The sequence below is a fragment of the Cygnus atratus genome, chromosome 3, assembly GCF_013377495.2.
Source record: "Cygnus atratus isolate AKBS03 ecotype Queensland, Australia chromosome 3, CAtr_DNAZoo_HiC_assembly, whole genome shotgun sequence".
Taxonomy (NCBI): Eukaryota; Metazoa; Chordata; class Aves; order Anseriformes; family Anatidae; genus Cygnus; species Cygnus atratus.
In genome coordinates this window covers 102,210,203-102,227,559 of record NC_066364.1, presented here as the reverse complement: position 1 = coordinate 102,227,559, position 17,357 = coordinate 102,210,203, and the positions used below count along the sequence as shown (strand labels likewise).

Genomic DNA, 17,357 nt, shown 5'->3' with positions numbered 1-17,357 from the left:
AAAACTCTGTAAAGACATGATCCCTCTAATGAAGTTTTCATTTGCCTAAGAGATATAAAGAATAGTGGAAGTAACATTGATTTAGATGTGGGAAGACTTCATGGTTGAAATGTTCAACAAGTCAGATGGGTTTCTAAGTACCTTTGAAAATCTGGACAAGAAGGGGGAGATTAATCCAAGTGTTGAGCAACAGAAGATTGCTTGGGAGTAGGAGAAAAGGAGATGGGAAGGAGTTAGGCAGGGGTGGCTGGGAATGAAACTGCCGCAGAGATGACGATCTGTGAACAAACCAGTGCTGAGTAACATTGTCCCTTCCTGTGAAGTTCTGTAGTTCTGTAACTGGTGGTCCTCATAGTGGATCATGATGAGATGGAAAATGTGACAGTGAATAATATTTCAATGGCTCTGTCCAAACATTAATTTTTTTTCTTATTTGTGTTAGCTCAGCTTACTGTCAGAAAGTCAAATGTCTTGCTCATGTGGCTAGCATCAGCTATATTTGAGAGGGAAGGTGGCTGCAAACATAATTATATTTCTGCAAAGTATGTGAAACAGAAGATGAGGAAGAAGAAAAATTTGTTATTGGTTTCAGTGAAGGAGTAGGAGGGAGAGAGGAGAGATCCCTGGGAAGCCAGGAACAATATCTTGTATACAACCTGTGCAAGTCATTCATTTTGTAAGTTTCTGACATTGTTAGCTGCTTGTTTCTTTGTAATCGATTTTCTGTTGCATTACATCAGTGCTGGTGTTATTTTGTAGATGAATTTAACTGATCTGTGTTGTGCTTTATTGAGGAAAGTTGTTTCTTCATGCTGTGTTGTTCTGCCTGCAACGAAGCAAAGGCCAAAATGCGCCTGCAGTGTTGCTGTGAAGATACATGAAGCAAAATGAGCAGTTTAATATAGCCAGATTTCAGTATTGCCACTGAGTGTGGTAGCATTGCCTTTGCCTTCTTTCTGCTTGCTTGTTGCCCACTCTTTTGTATGTCTGCTAAGGTTTGTACAGCTGAATGGCCAGGGTGAACAAACCACGGAGCTGATCCAGCTGAAAATTAGCCCAGCAATGTCTTTCCTTTAATTTCATGGAAAAATAACCTTAAAAAGCTTTGTTTGTGATCTTCTGAGTATGTATGTGTCTTTCTAGTTTTTTCTTTTTTTTTTCCTTTTTTTTTCTTTTTTTTTTCTGTTACCAAATGGGTAGGAGCTATTTACTTGAAGAATTTCTGCTTTGATACTTTCTTCTGGGACTATTTTTTTTTGCTTGATCTGAGTATAAATGACTTTTGCTTCCGTATTCATTGTATCTTTTTGTCCTCTTCAAAGGTGAATGCCACGGTGCTGTTACAGGTGATTCTTATTTTTCTGGTCATGCTGTTACAACAATACAGTTTCTTAAACTTGTCTTCCCAGTCCTTTTTTTCCCCTCTTTATAGCTGTTTCAACTATCTGTTCTATTCTCCTCCAATTATTATGGTTAACCTCTGTCCTTTTCCTTTTGTAAACTCGTAACTGTTTCAACAACAAAGTGATGTTGATATGAAAAGCTAAAAGAAGTTGTGTGCAATTGTGAAGAATGTGGTTTTAAGGTAGTAATGCAAGGGTTCTTTCTCCTGAGAAGCAATTCTCTGAGGTGAGCTGCGGGATTGTTTTTTAAATACACATGTATTTTCTAATTGGCATGTCTTGGGTGCTGGGTAAGGAAAAGGAAAGGACCATACATTGCAGTGAATGAGCTGCCTCCCAGCCCTGATTACCTCCCGAATCCAGGGGGAGATGAGACCCTGTCTGCGTGGAGCTACTTCAGAGGGAAGTTTCAGTGCCTGGTGGCTTCACTGTCTCCCCTGCGACCTGTCTCCGTAAATGGCACCTTGGGATTGATTATCTGTTTGGGGGCTTTTAGCAACACTTCTACTTTCTGCTCATGTCGTGCATTGTTCTTGAGAATCCGTGAAGAATGCTCAGCACCTTACAGGATTTGGGCCGTAATCAAGGCTGACACTGACTGGCGTATTGTCAAATTGTGCACGTATCATTGCTTGTTAGATAACACTGGACATCCGTTAGTGTCTCTTGGCTAATCAAGAGTGTTGCCTCACATATTCTTACGATGAGAGGGTGAAAGATTCTTGTCGTAGCTGCCAGCTTTCATCATCTGAGTGGATTGCAGAAGACGGTACTCTAGGGATAATGGAGAACAGGAAGTTTGAAGATTTGCTATGTTCTCCTGAAGCGTTGGAATGACTTTCATAGACTCAGGGAATTGTCTCCAGAAGGTTGCTTTTGTCTCTTTAATTTATTTATTCGTCGTTGGTGGTTATTATTGCTAGTTACTTCTAAAACTGTCAATCCACGTGTCTGTTTCAGGGCGATTTGATGAAACCGTGATTGAAGAAAGAAGGCAATGTGCTGAAGATTTGCTGCAGTTTTCTGCTAATATCCCTGCTCTCTATAACAGCAAACAGCTTGAAGAGTTTTTTAAGGTTTGTTAGTATTTGTAGGAGTATTTGCTTCTTATTGATGTGAATAAAGTACAATGCTGATTCTGCTTTACTTTATAAGCTACAGAGTTACCACAAGCTGATCTGATGCGCTTTGTGAAGTGACTGGGAGTTTTCCATTCACTCGAGAAATCTAGCTTAAAAAAAAAAAGAGGCATATCACACCTATGAGTTGGGAAGTTTTGTGGGAACTTTGGGTGAAGGGATTTGAAATATTTGCTTACTGAATGATGAGCAAAACCAGTGATGTGAAATACAGATGTTCTGGGGAAGTAATAAAAATATTGTTACTATTTCTGTATTTTATGCAGTTGTTTATAGTTTCAAACTACTGAAGACTGAGTAGACTCTTTTCTTGGCCTGTTAGGGACTGAGGTCCATGACAACAAATTTGGTATATGACTTGTCAAATGTGCTGCTTGTACAGAGATGTGAGAACCGTTCACCAGAATATGGTTTAGAACAATAAGTTGATCCAGACTTCCTTTTCATTACATCTGAAGGAGTTTGTTTTCAGTAGTTCCTTCAAACCTCTTTATTTTCAGTATGTCGCTAGCGTGCTCTGACATTCTGCAAACATAAGCATAAATTTACTTGTAAGCACCATAATAACTCCCTCAAATTAAGGAAGTGCTCGTCTGTTTGAGACTGGGATGCGAGTGTATTGATGTGTTTAGTGTATTTAAATGGTAAATGTGAAAGCAAAATTACAGAAAAGCATACAAATTCTCACTTGTTTTCATGATACAGTTATTGCAGAACCCTTTAAAATGCTTAAGATAATTTTCATTAAGCTTTGGCAGCAACAATGAGTAGGAGACCGAAGTAGAATATTTTACTCTTCAGTTTGTTTGCATGTGCACTTTTTTGGTTCTTTGGAAATATTTCTGTTTTGTGCTTTTTGAGTACTTTGTTCAGAGCTCACTTGCCATCCTTTGCTTAATAAAAGTATTAGTTTTAGCCTTCCACTGGACCTTCTCTGGCTTTGTAAGGCAATGAACAAACCTAGAAAGGCATTCATTTTTACAGGAGCAAATATATCTACGAGGGGAATTATGCAAGTGTAATAACTTAAGCTCATGTGCTAGCTGATGTTGTGTCATTTTCCTGTAAGAATGCCTTAGGTTTTGATCAGTCACCAACTCAGCCAGTGTCCTTCAGCTGTGCTCAGGAGTGGTTTTGTTCTGTTTCAGATTTCTGTGCGAATAGCCATGGAGAGGTAGACTTGGACAATGAGGTCTTAGAGACAGCTGAGACAGCTGAAGGGAATACCGTGTGTATCTATGGGCTAGCTAACAAGAGAATGTGCTGGGCTAGTTCAAGACTCATTAGAAATGCGTGTTTATAACTCTGCCTTGGAAATGGTGCAGTTTCTAATGAAATTGCATGGAAGGTGTGTTGCTGAGAAGTGAAACAGAAATTAAAAAAACAATGACAACAACAATGAACATTCAGGTGTTTTCTTCTGAAATTAATTATTCTTACTTTATTTACCTCTAAAGTCTTTCAGGTTTGGGAGGGACTAATATCACCCTTATATGCCAGCCCTGGCCTTATCGTCCTTGTTTGTCCTCTCTTGACTATAACTGAACTCACCATGCTGGGTGGGCCATTGATCTAATCCACCAACGATCCTGCACGAAGGACCTGTTGGCTTAGGGAACACCGTGGAAGAGCACAGACTGAGTCACAAGAGAGCAGGAGCATCACTGTTCACGCCATGAAAGCTCTGGGCTTTGCAGGCAGACATGCTGCAGACTGTATGGTTCAGGACTCTTGTTATTCACCACAGAAGCTGCAGTAGGCTGACTGTTCTGATATCTAAATAGTCAGTGGCAAGCAAACACGGCCTGAACAAAAGCCCTTGTTTTGCTTTGGTTCTTTACAGGGAGTGCATTGTGAATTTTATGGCTGAAAATGTATGGGGTTTGGCTGCGAGGATTTGGTCAGGCTTAGTTTCACTCCTTGAAATCTGTGAGAAATTATACCAGCTCTTTGTGTAGTTGTCAAATAGGGCAGAGTAGCACTGGGATTAAACCCCAGGCTAATTGTGCAGGTATGTATAGTTTAATTAAATGCATTAACTATAAAGTAATGGAGCATATACCGATTAGGAAAGTTAGTTTTAAGTATCGCTGCCATATAGTGAGACGTTCCATAGAGCAGAGTAGCTCAATAATTCCTTTCCTTCTTTCTTTTTAGGGTGGAGAGGTTCATGATGGGTCTGAACTGATTGGTCCTGTAGAGCCTGCGTCCGACTCTCTGACTGACAACCTGTCTGACTGCAGCTCTGAGGGTTTGCTTTCTTCTGTCGTGTAACCTTATACCATGATCTGTTTTAAAGCAGCACGTAAATGACGGATGTATATCTGTAGGAGCACTGATGTCTAATTTCTGTTTGCCTGTTGTGACAGAAATGCCAGAACTGGGATGAAAAAAAGAGAAACTGGGCTCAGCAGAGTTCTGTCTGCTCTGCTGGAAGTTTGCTTCTAACAGGAAAATTTCTGGGAATTTGTCTAGTCCATTTTGGAAGTGCTCTGTTGCTCAAAAAGAACTAAAAGACGGGAGATTTAGATTAGATATTTGGAAGAAATTCTTCACTCAGAGGGTGGTGAGGCACTGGAACAGGTTGCCCAGAGAAGCTGTGGATGCCCCATCCCTGGAAGGGTTCAAGGTCAGGTTGGATGAGGCTTTGGGCAACCTGATCTAGTAGGAGGCATCCCTGTCCATGGCAGGAGTTTGGAACTAGGTGACCTTTAAGGTCCCTTCCAACCCAAGCCTTTCTGTGATTCTAGGAATCCTTTTGTTTAAATGTGTGTGATCCTGCCTGCTTCCAAAAGGTTGGATAAACAGTCTGGTAGCATTCATGACTAATCATGCCTCAAGTCTCTAGCTGTAAAAATTTGCAGGGAATTTTAAAGTCATTATGAGATCGATCAATAAGTGCAAAGATGACAGTCTGAATTTGCCCAGAGCGTGAAAATTAGGTCTAAGATTTACTAACTACTGCATTCATTAGAGAGGGTTCTCATTCAGCCATTCATGCTCTGGATATCACTAGGCTTTCACTGCTTAGAAGAATCCAGAAGAGATGTAGTACTGTATTTTAAAAATTTCAGTATATCTTCTGGATTGACATATGTTAATGGAGAATGCTAAAACCTACTGCAGGGCTTGGGGTGGTAAGCAAGTTGTTTAAGTCTCTTACAAAAGCTGCCACCTCTTTTTTTTTTTTTCCTTTTGCTGTAAGGAACTCCCTGTTCTTGAAGTCTGAGACATTGTGTATTAGAACCAGTGTGGGCTATGTTCATCTGAAAACTGGAAATCCTTCCTCTAGCTTGTTACTGTTTTCTGGTTGTGTTAAGCCAGTGGAGGATTTGTCCCTTTTCTTGAGATTGCATTTACTTAGCACATCGTAGAGATACACATGCTGGCTTGGATACCAGATATAATTTTAGTGGCACTTCACTCTTGCTAAAAAGTGTAGCTGTAAGATAGGGTCAGGTCACTCAGCCCAAATAAACAGCATGTCAGGGCTTCTTCTTGCCTGCCTGGGGAGTCTGAGCTAGCCTGAGTGTCTCTGCATACAATCACCTGCAAGAACCATGCAAACTTTTAGATATTTCTGTATGCCTGAATTATCTTTGGGGTCCTTGTGAATTCTAAGAAATTCTTTCGCATCCTAATGGATTTTTCTTTGGAACTGTTTTACACCAATGTATAATTATGCAATATTATACAAACACTTCTAAAGATTATTTAGGAGGGTTTTCTTTCTTAACTACTACAGTTCTGTCTTCTTTCTGGCACAGAGCTTGCTTTGGTAAAACTCTGCTTGAATAACAAGAGCTACTTGTTTTTCCTAATAGTGGTTTGTTTTTTTATTGCTAGAAGACTCCAGGTTGTCAGAGACAACCACTTGTTGTCTCTGGCAGAGACCTGCCACTGGAATCTCTTGATGCCAACAACTATGTGCTTAGTTATGTGATACGTTCTATGTGTGCAGGGAGTTTTGCATTGTATTTTGTAGCGTCTTCTCTTAGTTAATGAACTAATGCACCTGCAATACTTTGTTCTGTGAGGGAAAAGTATAGAGCTGTTTCATTACAGGAGGTAGTTATCATATATACAGGTAACTAGTTTTACAGTGGCACTATTTCTGTGAAATATAACAGTCCAGTTTTGACAATGCACCCATTTTATGCTGTGTCTTGTAAAAGAAAAACCGCTCTGAAAATGTTTAACGTGAATGTTTCTATTCTTTATTCAGAAGAGCCTCATTTGTAGCAGAAGAAAAACACTTCCTTTAAATGGGAACACTTTTTTCTTCTTTTCAATATTTTTATAAAGTAGAAAAATTCTTTGATAGACATCCTCTGAATTGGCTGGAGTGCTTTAGGGGATACTCGCAGCAGCTATGAGCACAGGGTTTCCAGGTGCAGAATGTGACTTTGTGGAGTTTTCTAAAAACTCGTATGCCTTGCAATTCATATTTTCTTACTTTTTAAACTAAATTTTGGCAAGGGGAGCTAGGGAGAGAAAGTAACAGCTGTCATTAAGGCCTCTAGATGGCAGTGGCAATACTCATCTCTGAGTCCTCTGCTCTCCTCAAGGCATCCTGCCTGCATCTAATTGTTCCAAGTCTGATTATCATTAACTGTGACTAGTTCTCCGTTAGTTTTTGTGGGCCTACGAGGGCCTCCATGTGGGCACTGTTCCTCCAGGCTGTTGTATTGAGGAGGGGCTGGTGTTTGCTTAGCAGGGTCTGGTGTTTGCTCATAAGGGTCTGTTGTGTTTTTTCACTTTTACCTGTTCTTTCCAGGCAAAGTTCACTCTGCCGAAGGCCTGCACATTAATGGTAGAAGCAGCAAACTGATGGTAGAAGAAATATTTTTGTACCAAAATAAGCAATAAATATCTTGGTTCTAAAGCAGTTTTGTAGTTACTGCTTTTACAGGAATGTGTGCTCCTCAAGAGGCCAGATCACCCAGGCTTTCCACCAGTTTTGGGAAACTGCATTTACTCCCAATCTACCCATAAAATTGCACAAGGCAGAGACAAGTACAGGAGTTTATGCTGAATTTTAGCATCATGATACTCATGTAGTCTTCCTGACGAACAGTTGTTGTCTTCCTTTCTGTATACTTGGGATAATGTTCATACATCCAACTTCTCCAAATTTTTTCTACACTAGTTACCACGTTCTTTAAAGAAATCCCCTGGGACGCTCATCTTTTTCTTTTTTCCTTTTCCTTTTGTTTTGCCATGTTCATGTTTTCTTTTCAGAAATAAGCAGATACGGTTCAGACTCTTCCTACTCCTCAGGCTGATTGGAAGCTCTATGACTGTGCCTTTTGTGGTGCCAGACCTGGGCTTTAAACCCTGCCCCTAAGCAAAGTTTATTAGCTCAGGCTCTGTGCCATGCTAGCTGTGTTCATACAGCTTCTGGTCAAGTTGGCTGTAGGAGCAGAACAAATGTGATTTTGTTTGGGCTGTAGGGAGGGGAACTTGGGTCTGCCTGAAATCTGCTGTGTAGATGTGTTCTAACTCATATAGTCTGGGTGGCCAGCACAGCCTTCCCACAAATGCCCAGCTTTCCTGTTCATTCGCTCCATCTGCAGCCTTTGTCCATCAGTCAGCTCTGCTTGCACCTATGTATTCCCTAGCTAGTGATTTGTCTTCACTGAAGAAAAATATTTGACTCTTCTTAAATGTTATTTCATAAATTCAGAGTCCTCAGCACCCAAATCTGACATTGCTGTCCCTAAATCGGGCAGGTGAACACCTAGTTATTCATACCCTAATTAATCTTGTCTTCCTCTGACCATTCTGTTGTGAGGCTACCTTCTTTATTACAGCTTTTGGGACTACACTGGCAGTTTTCTTCTCTACATGGACACTTGGCTTTATGTTCCTCTCCTGAAAAGATCAGGAGCATTGTCTTGTGTGCACCTTCTCCCCTACTCTCAAGTAGTCTTGATCACTGAGTGTCATTGTGCCTTGATTTTTCAGACAAAGTGAGTGACTGGTAACGTTCTTCTTCCTGCCTTTTTTCCTCTCACTCAAGTTAAAATGCTTAGCTTTAGAAAAACAACGTTTCTACAGTGCTTGACAATATGTATGCTTTTTTTCTACTCTTCCATGAATTGTAACCCCTTCCTCTAACTCTAGAGTTGCAAAATTAAAATAAAAGTTTGAGCTAGGTGCCTTTGAGTCAGCTCCTTGCTGCTACACATGCTTCTTGAAGATGCCAGAATACTTTACCTCACAGTGTGCTTAAACTTTTGACTCTATTGATAATAGAGAAGAAAACAAGACACCAGGTTTTAGCTCAGAATTTACTTTCACTGTGTGTACAAACAGCTAAATGCCTTGACCTTGTTGCCTGTTTTATTGCTTCAGTGTGTACATGTGCCAAGGTGATAAAACAAACTGCTACTTGATATCCAGGTGGCACTGCCAAATTCATGGCTCACTCCATATGTCTCATGCAGAGTACTGTTCTGAAATGACATTTTTTGAGACTGAAACCTGGCCTTTTTTTTTTTCTTGGTGAGTAGGTTTAGGTCCCAGCTTTGAAGGCTCTTCTGTTATGTCTTGTTAGCTCTAAATCATCATAACAGCGAGAGGTAGGGATTAAAGTGCTACTGCTGTTGAAATTAGGTGAGTTGGAGTGCTGAGGTTTGAATTAGCCATCCTAAGCAAACACCTGTGTTCTGTTTTTAACCTCAGAGGCAACCAGGAATGGCAAGTCTAATACTGCTGTCAGTTTTAATAGTGTTACCAAATGGATATCCCTGATAGCCAGTCCAAGAGCAATTTCATATTATGTACTTTTACCTGTAGTAGGGTCATATCCTTTCATTTTGATGGCAAGTGGACATCTAATCCATTGAGCAAAGGGATATCAAACATTTCTGTCGTTCTTGTCCTTTTCAGTTCGGAAGGATTTAAGTGGGCTCGATGATGTGACACTTACAAGCCAATCGGAATGTGGAGGTGAGATCTGGAAGTTGTTTCCGTTACATTTGTGGAATTCGAATTATTGAAAAGTCATAGGTATGAATGAACACTTTGTGGATGATGATTCGTACAGAGAGATGATGTACATGTAAAATATACTTGCAATTTGTTCCCAAATAACCCTGCTAAGTTTCTGTAGGTTGAAATTACTGAAGGTCAGCTTGCAGAAAGTATATATGCTCTTAGCTTATGGCAAATGTAAAATAAAATGTGCTAGCTTAAATTTCAGTGAAAGAGGTGTAAGCTAATTTGTTTTACCACATTAGCAATGAAAGAATAGTATACATGGTAGCCATGAATTAGAGTGCTGCATGATGCATAAGCTGACAGCAACTCTGTGTGAATTCAAGCTCCTAATTGAATAATTTTGGGATGCTTCATCTTACTGATTTAAAAGAGTATGTTGGGATATCTTGCAACAGTAATCTGGCTCCCGCTGATTGACTTTTCTAATAGCACTCACACAGGGAGGTTTAGTTTTGTAATTTCCTGGAGCCCAGCAGTGAGCAGGCTTTGAAGGTTTACGTTGGGTGTTAGATGTTTCTCTCTTCATTCCCAGTATTAAAATGAAGAAGAGTTGCTCTGCAGAGTTTGTAGATAACTTTAAAAGACGGGCTTCTCTGGGTATTCAAAAGCCATTTTTAACACAGCTGTACATATAGAGAATTTCTGTGCTCAAAGTCTTAGGAATCTGGCTAAGTGAAAAGACAGCTAATATCTTTGGATGAGATAAAGAATTTTGAAGGTTCCTGTGGCATATAAGAAGTGTAGAGTAATGAATGTCTTCCTGATCATGCTTTCAGGCTTCTCCAGTGACAGTGACCTGATCTCTCTGACAGTTGATGTAGACTCTCTTGCTGAGTTAGATGATGGAATGGCATCCAACCAAAGTTCTCCCAGTAGAGCTGTTGGCTTTTGCCTTTCTTCTGAGCCCCCAGTACAAAGCACGGTGGCATCTGAGCAGGAGTGGACCAAACCCGAAGGAGAGAAGGAAAGCCATAGTCTGTTTACTGGAAGCTTAAAACCCAAATCTGGCAAACAAGATTACTTGGAGAAAGCAGGCGAGTTGATAAAGCTGGCCTTGAAGAAGGAGGAGGAAGAAGATTATGAATCTGCCTTCAGCTTTTATAGGAAGGGTGTTGATCTGCTTCTGGAAGGTGTACAAGGTATGGATCTTCCCATTAGGTTGCCTTACCTTTGGTTATGGGCATTTGATTATGGAATTTCCTTGGTGACATCTGCTTACTGTGTTGCAAAGAGGTGATATGAAATGCGGAACGATGCGTGCATGGCTTTCATGCTGCTGTGCATACAAGAGAGAGAGAAGTCTTTCTCTTTAAGACTAGATGCTAATTTAGGGTCTCATCTTCCAAGTGCCACATATCTCCTCTTCTAAAATTACAGCACAACCTCCGACTTGCAGGTAAGTAACAAAGTGCTCCACTTTTGTCTCTTTCCTTTTTATTACCTAGGCATTAATTAATACGTGGCACTTGCAGCACTGTTGAAACATTATTTAATTTACATGGTTAAGTGAGGATTAATTATGCCCATTTTACGCATGGGGAGAGGCTGACTCAGGTTAACTTTCCAATCACAACAGGATTAGAACTATTCTTGGCATACGGCCTCTTGCTCCTTCCACTTAACTGTTCTCCTTTTTCTAGGTAAAAGATGCATAAAAACTTGCATGCCTACCCTGCTGGAGGAGAGCAGGAGTTTTTTCAAAAGACACTCTGGTGTGTCAATATGTTGACACAGCAAAAACTGTTGCTAACTGACCAGTTGCAACTCCTAGTAAATTTCGATGGCCTCTTCTGGTACCTTGTCAGTCAGAAAACATTTTTTTTCCCTTCCCATCTATAGTTTTTGAGAATCTAGAGTGATAACCTCACGTATTTGCATTTTGTCCATCAACAGCTTAAAACTATAAAGCACAGGAGAAGAATTGTTCTTTCCTGGAGTGAATTCAGGGTCTGTGTATTGTGCTTCTGTCCCACCCAGATTAAATGAGTAAGATTAGAATGGTGGCTTTGTTCAACAGCATACGGCACATAAACATTCTGCTGCTTCAGAGCCGAACTTCAATGCTAATGTACCAAAACACGTGCAAGTAGAAGCCTTTGCTGCATCTCAGTATGATGCACAGCAGTGGTCCAGATCCTGCAAATGGCTCTAGGAATGGAAGTTACCGGCTGATCTGCTTTAATGAGGGCAGGCAGAAAATATTGGATAGGTTACTGATGAAGGCTAGAGGGTGTGGGGTAGGATTTGTGCATAGCCTTTGCTTAAAGTGTCTTTTTCCTTTTTGGCAAAAGTAAATCCACCTCTGTCTCATGTCCCAGTGATGTCAGTCGGGTTGCTGCTTTGCTGCTTGTTGTGGCTTTTCAATAGCATCCTATTTTTCCTTGTCTGTGTTATCAAAATGCTTTCCATTTTTGATGACAAATGTGCTGGCAGTCCTTCGTTGGAGAGCCTAGCTACTCTTTCTTTACTAACACCCTTTTTCTATAGACTCGTGTGCCATTCAGTTATGGTCTTCTGAGGAATATTCTGCTTTGTCATAACCACTTCTGTCTTCCAGCTGTGATGCACAGCCGCCATGATGCAGTTTCCAACCGTTGGTTTGAGCTGCAGCTGCAGAAAGCTTTATTAAACTGTTGCAAACTGTTAGGGCATGAATATAAGCCAGGTTATCGCACATAGGTTGGGCTGTGGTAACTGTGCCCATGTGCTGGAGCCGTGGCAGCGGTTAAATGTGTTGGCTTTGAATCCATGATAATCCTTATAGCAGTGTTGACATTTAAGTTGTGAAAGTTTGTACTTGCATGCACTGTAGGTAACTTGCTTAGCTGAGTGTGATAACTCGTTAAAATAGTGGGCTGAGCTTTTGACTTACATTTGCTAATGTTTCCTGCAAGGACTTTTGCTTCTCTGCTTTGGCCTAGTAACGTACCCAGCTACCTCGGAGGACTGTTCTTTCTTTTGTTCTGCCCGCTTGTATCCAGGCCTTTTCCAGGCTAGGAAAAAAGTACAGCACAGGGGAGAGAGTAATGGGAGTGAATTCAGTGTGCATCTTATCCCTTGAGAACAGAAACGTGCACAGGCTGGTTCCTAGTAGTATTCTCATCTTTCTCCTTTCTCTGTGTTACCCTGCATGGCTGTTGAAGTGGAGAGGAAATGAGTGGTCATCCTCTGCTGGGTGCTCTTCCCAAGTTTGAGTAGATCCAACTCATCCTGTGTCCTGTTCTCTTTGGAGCTCCTGCAAACTGACGGGGAAACCCTCATGTCTTCTTTATAATGACAGGACTGATTCAAATGGTGTTCCTAAAAACACGTGCCTTTTAAGCATATATGAAGACAGTTTAAAAAACAAACACAACAAAAACCAACCAACCAAAAACCCCAGGAGTAATGATCTGTATCACACTTCTTAATTTGAGGGTGGTATGTTTAACACGGATATGTGAATGCAACATACAGTGAACAATAAAAAAAACACCTTACCCTAGTCGTTTCAGCTACTTAAACACCTCTGGTTATGTATTTTACATAGATAATAACATGCCTGTTTCAAAGATAAGGACGGTGCAGTTGTTTCCAAATGCCAGTGGTTTTCTGTCATTGAATATTTTCAGCCTTTTTTTTTCTAAATTAGCCTTTGTAATTTCTGAAAGTGAAACACAGCATTCATATATGCTTAGACACCACTCTGAAATGACTTTACCTTTCAGCGTAGAGCCGTTGCAAGTGTAGCCTTTCCTTAGAATGGGCTGGAAGTGGCTTTTGCATGTAAAATGGCAATACATATTTTTGCCACGTGGTGGCACCAAGAAAATAGAAATTGACACTTAAAAATTGGAATTTGAAAATGTAACTGATGTACCAGGGAGGAAAAAAAAACAACACGTCCATCCTCTGTCTGAAACTTCTCTGAGAATTACCTTGGAAGCGTAATGCCTCCATAGGTCGGCTAGGCATATTCGAAAGATAAGGATCTCTCTGTTGCCAGCCGCTCCTTTGGGCTTGGTACAAGAAGATCTACTTACTTCTTAAAGGCTGCCTTATCAAAACCGTGTATGAGTAATTTATTGCTGCAAGTTAATAGACTTGTGTTGTTTAGTTTGGAGTAGCTGGCTTCCATAAGGGCAGCTGCGGCACACTTGAGTGTTACGAACCTGACGACTTCTGCTCTGAGTTGGCGTGCTAAATGCTGGACGAGGCAAGGTGTTGCCCAGGCTTACACCAAAGAAATGTTCATCTTGACTTCATTTGCAGCTGTGCACATATTCTCACAGCAGTACGATGCTGTTTTGCTGTGCAAGTTGCATTTATATTGTCTTCTGCTAGCCTCTTGTGGAGGTTTAGTACTAAATCTTTTAATGTCCTATTTACAGTCCTGCCAAAAAGCTGGATGCACGTCACTTGGGGAATGAAGGCAGTCTGCGCTCTGAGAGTCTGTTGTGTGAATTGGACTCTGGACATCTGCTCTACAAATGCCTTGGGCCTGGTTCTGCTCCGCGTATGCATTCAATGCTAAACATGTTTACCAATGGGAAGAAGGAAAGCAAGTTCTTGGAATGGCAGCAGAGCCCTCAGCCTCCCACAGAACCACCTGTACCTCTTGCACCTTCCCATTTCATTTCTGCCACACTCCCTCACATCCAGTGAGAGGGAATGGCTACCATCGTTTCCTTTCTCCTGTAAATTCTGATGCCCCTTCTGTGTTTTCCGGCTGTTGCAGTGTGCAGGATTTTGGTGCTTTTGAAAAGCAGATCTGTGAAGGTTGTGTAAGTTGGTTAAGCAATTGTCCGGAAGCTGAAACCTTCAGGAACTCTTCCATTCTAAAAAGAATCTTCATTCTTTTTAACTGTCCTAGAAGATAAATATAGTAGTTGATAGAAACTTTAGTTCACAATTCTAGCTGTTCCTTTGTTCGGTTAGCATGTCAGAGCACTTTGAGGTCAATGCGTTGCTTCAGGCCTGGTGATGGAAAAAATGCACTAATCAATAGCAAGCCACCTCCTTCTGCGCTGGAAATCAGCTGTGTTTTATGCAAAGTTAGTGCTTTCCCTGACTTTAATGTAGAACAGTTTATGTTAAGAAAAAATTGATTAGGAGGCTGAAATTATGGAAAGGGATTTTTGTAGTAAAGGAGGGAGTCCTGCTTGTGTAAACTGCTCTTCTTTCTCTAACCACTCTCAAATTGTATCCATTAAGGAACTCGGCAGTCTGAGCCATGTGATAAAAACATATTTAATGCTATTGCATATTGCTGCTTCGTTTCAGCCACTTCAAGCTCATGATGAAGCACGAACACTTCAGACTATGGACAGAAGCACTTTGGCAATGTGGTCTGTCTCATTTGTGTAGAAAAGTACAGAATCTGTTCTGTGCGGATCAGCAAACGAATGTGTTAATTCCCAGTCCGTTACATACAAGGCTCTGTATTAGGTATTAACATCTGAAGGCACATGATCCCTTTGCTCTCATAGATTTGGGGTGTTTGTATTCACATGTGTAGCAGTTGTGGCTGGGCACAGTGAATAATTATTTATTTTAGGGGCTGGTTCAGCTAGGCAATGTGGACCTTGTTGCATGAAGTATGTGGTGCCTCTAAAATCAGCTTTGCAGCCACGAGCGTGTTTTCCAGGTATTTGTGTTTTGTGTTGGGTGTCTCTAGCTTCTAGATAAGCTGGTGGTGTCTTTGAAAGCAGCCTGCGAATGTTCATTTCACACGGCTCTGTGCTATTTTAATGTTTATCCAGTAAACAGAGCTGAAACAAAAATTACACAAATTACTGAACCCTTGATACAATGACTTTGACTTTTAACCCAGAAATACATATACAATGAAATAGTGGGAATACTTTGGACAACCAGCTGATATTTCTGGATATACTGAAAACAAACCAACTTGTATCTAATTACTGGGATTATGATGGGCTATCATTTGAGCCTGTGATGGAGCCAGGGATGCAAACAGGAGCATGCTTGAGAGAATGCCAAAGAGACACTGCTTTATGAAAAGGGGAAGAAGAGCCATGGCTGTTCCACGAGCTTGCTTCTGGCTTCCGGGCTGAAAGCACCTCTGCTTGTTTGTTGAATGGTACTTAGGGAGCCAACTTCTGTTAGAACACTGTCGCTCTGTGATATTCCTTTCCCTTGTTAAGTCCTTTGAGAGTAACGATCTCTATGCAGTTTTTGAGCTACGTGGTGGCTGTGCCAGATCAGAGCAACGTCTTTGAGGAAACAGTAGACCTGTTTTCTAAGAGGTGTCAGGGTGTGTTGGTTGGGCATCAGGCAAATTAAAATCAGGATCTTGGTGCTTGGGGGTTCAAGACCCTGTTGGAGAGATCAAGAACAGTTTGGTTCCATGAGACAAAGAGGCCTGGAGGTAATGACACATCAGGATAAATCGGGGTGTGAGCTGTCTGCAGGGAAACACTTAGAGTTGTGCCGGGCCCTGCACCTTGGGTTCGTGTCAGCATTACACAATTGGAATTCTTCCCCAGCTGATCTTAGACCTCTGTGCTCGTATGGTCTATCATCACTGTCACCTTATTCCTTGTTATAATTTTATGCTTTTGCTGAACCAGTCAAGACAAAGACTTCCTCCTGCAGTTCCTTCCAGCAGAGCTGGAAACCATCTCTGTTTCCTGCTATGGGGCTGTGAGGGTGCTATAGGACCATTTGGTTTCACATGCATCATGCGCATGCTTGACATCACAGCTTCTGTTTTGGAAGGTCAGTTGTTTGTAGTAGGACTTGTCACCTGACAAGCAGCCAGATTAAGAAGGAATATTGAAAATATTGTGGTTTGCTTTAAAAAAAAAAAAAAAAAAAGTTATCACATTGTGTTTCCAGTGATGCTGAAATCCTTGCAAATGTGGGCCACGAACTGTTCATAACTGACGTGCTGGCTTCTAAGCCTGTTGCTGACTGTACAGAGCTTCAGAGGAGATTAGTGCTATAGGATCTGTAACTGTGGAGTAGACATTGGGTGAATCATCCTGAGTGAAGTTATTTCATACGCAAAAATACCGGGGTTAGACACCTCATCGTGGCTAAGCAGTAAAATATGGCATCTGCTGGTAAAGTATGGTGAAGTCCAGTAATGTATTATTACAGCCAGGTTCAGCTATGTAAAGGAATACTTCAAGGTCCATTTAAACTCCAAGACTTCTCAGCACATAAAGCTGAAAAAGATCTGGGGCTTAGTGACTTCTGCAGGGCTTAGAACCTTACAGTACGTGTGGGGGGGAATCGTGGCATGAACCATAAGCCAACGTGTAGGGCATGATAAAGAGATGACTTCGAATGCAGTTGCTTAGCATTGCATTGTTAAAGAGCGAATAAATCTGTGGCAAGGTGGAATATAAAAATCTGTTCTTTCTTCCCTCTTTTGGGGGGACAGCTAGCAGCGTTGGCTTGATGTTGAGCTGACCTTTCCAAGATTTCTGAGTCTGTCCTCATAGCAGCTCCTTGCCAGGTTGCTGCTTGTGCCCAGCCTCTTTGACAGACATCTCTTCCTGCCTACACAGCCTTTTATCTCGGCTGTTGTTAGCCAGCACTTAGCTGCAGCTATGTGCGTTAATCTTTTTTTGACTCATGCCGCGTGGGGTTTTTTACCTCCCATCAGAAGACCTGGTAGGGTTGCCACGCTTCCTCCAGCACACAGTGTAGACAAAACAGACTGATCTAGGTTACAGTACTGCTTCTGTCCAGGTGGGAAAACTGAAGTCTCTGACTGCAGAATTAAATGTCTCTGGCCATGTGGGTGAATTAAGGCAAATTACTAACTGGAATAGAAAAATCGCATAGGTACATTTGAAGG

At 41.3% G+C, this 17,357-nt stretch overlaps 1 protein-coding gene across 6 annotated transcripts in view; it reads left to right on the top strand.

Moving 5' to 3' along the window:
• RPS6KC1 (ribosomal protein S6 kinase C1) overlaps nt 1-17,357 on the top strand; it is a 92,117-nt gene that overhangs the window by 15,795 nt on the left and 58,965 nt on the right. For all 6 annotated transcript variants that reach the window (XM_050709611.1, XM_050709612.1, XM_050709613.1 and 3 more), the window contains 4 exons: nt 2,364-2,479; nt 4,700-4,793; nt 9,437-9,496; nt 10,324-10,686. In XM_050709611.1, the coding sequence (XP_050565568.1) occupies nt 2,364-2,479; nt 4,700-4,793; nt 9,437-9,496; nt 10,324-10,686 (633 nt within the window). The remainder of the gene's footprint in view (nt 1-2,363; nt 2,480-4,699; nt 4,794-9,436; nt 9,497-10,323; nt 10,687-17,357) is intronic.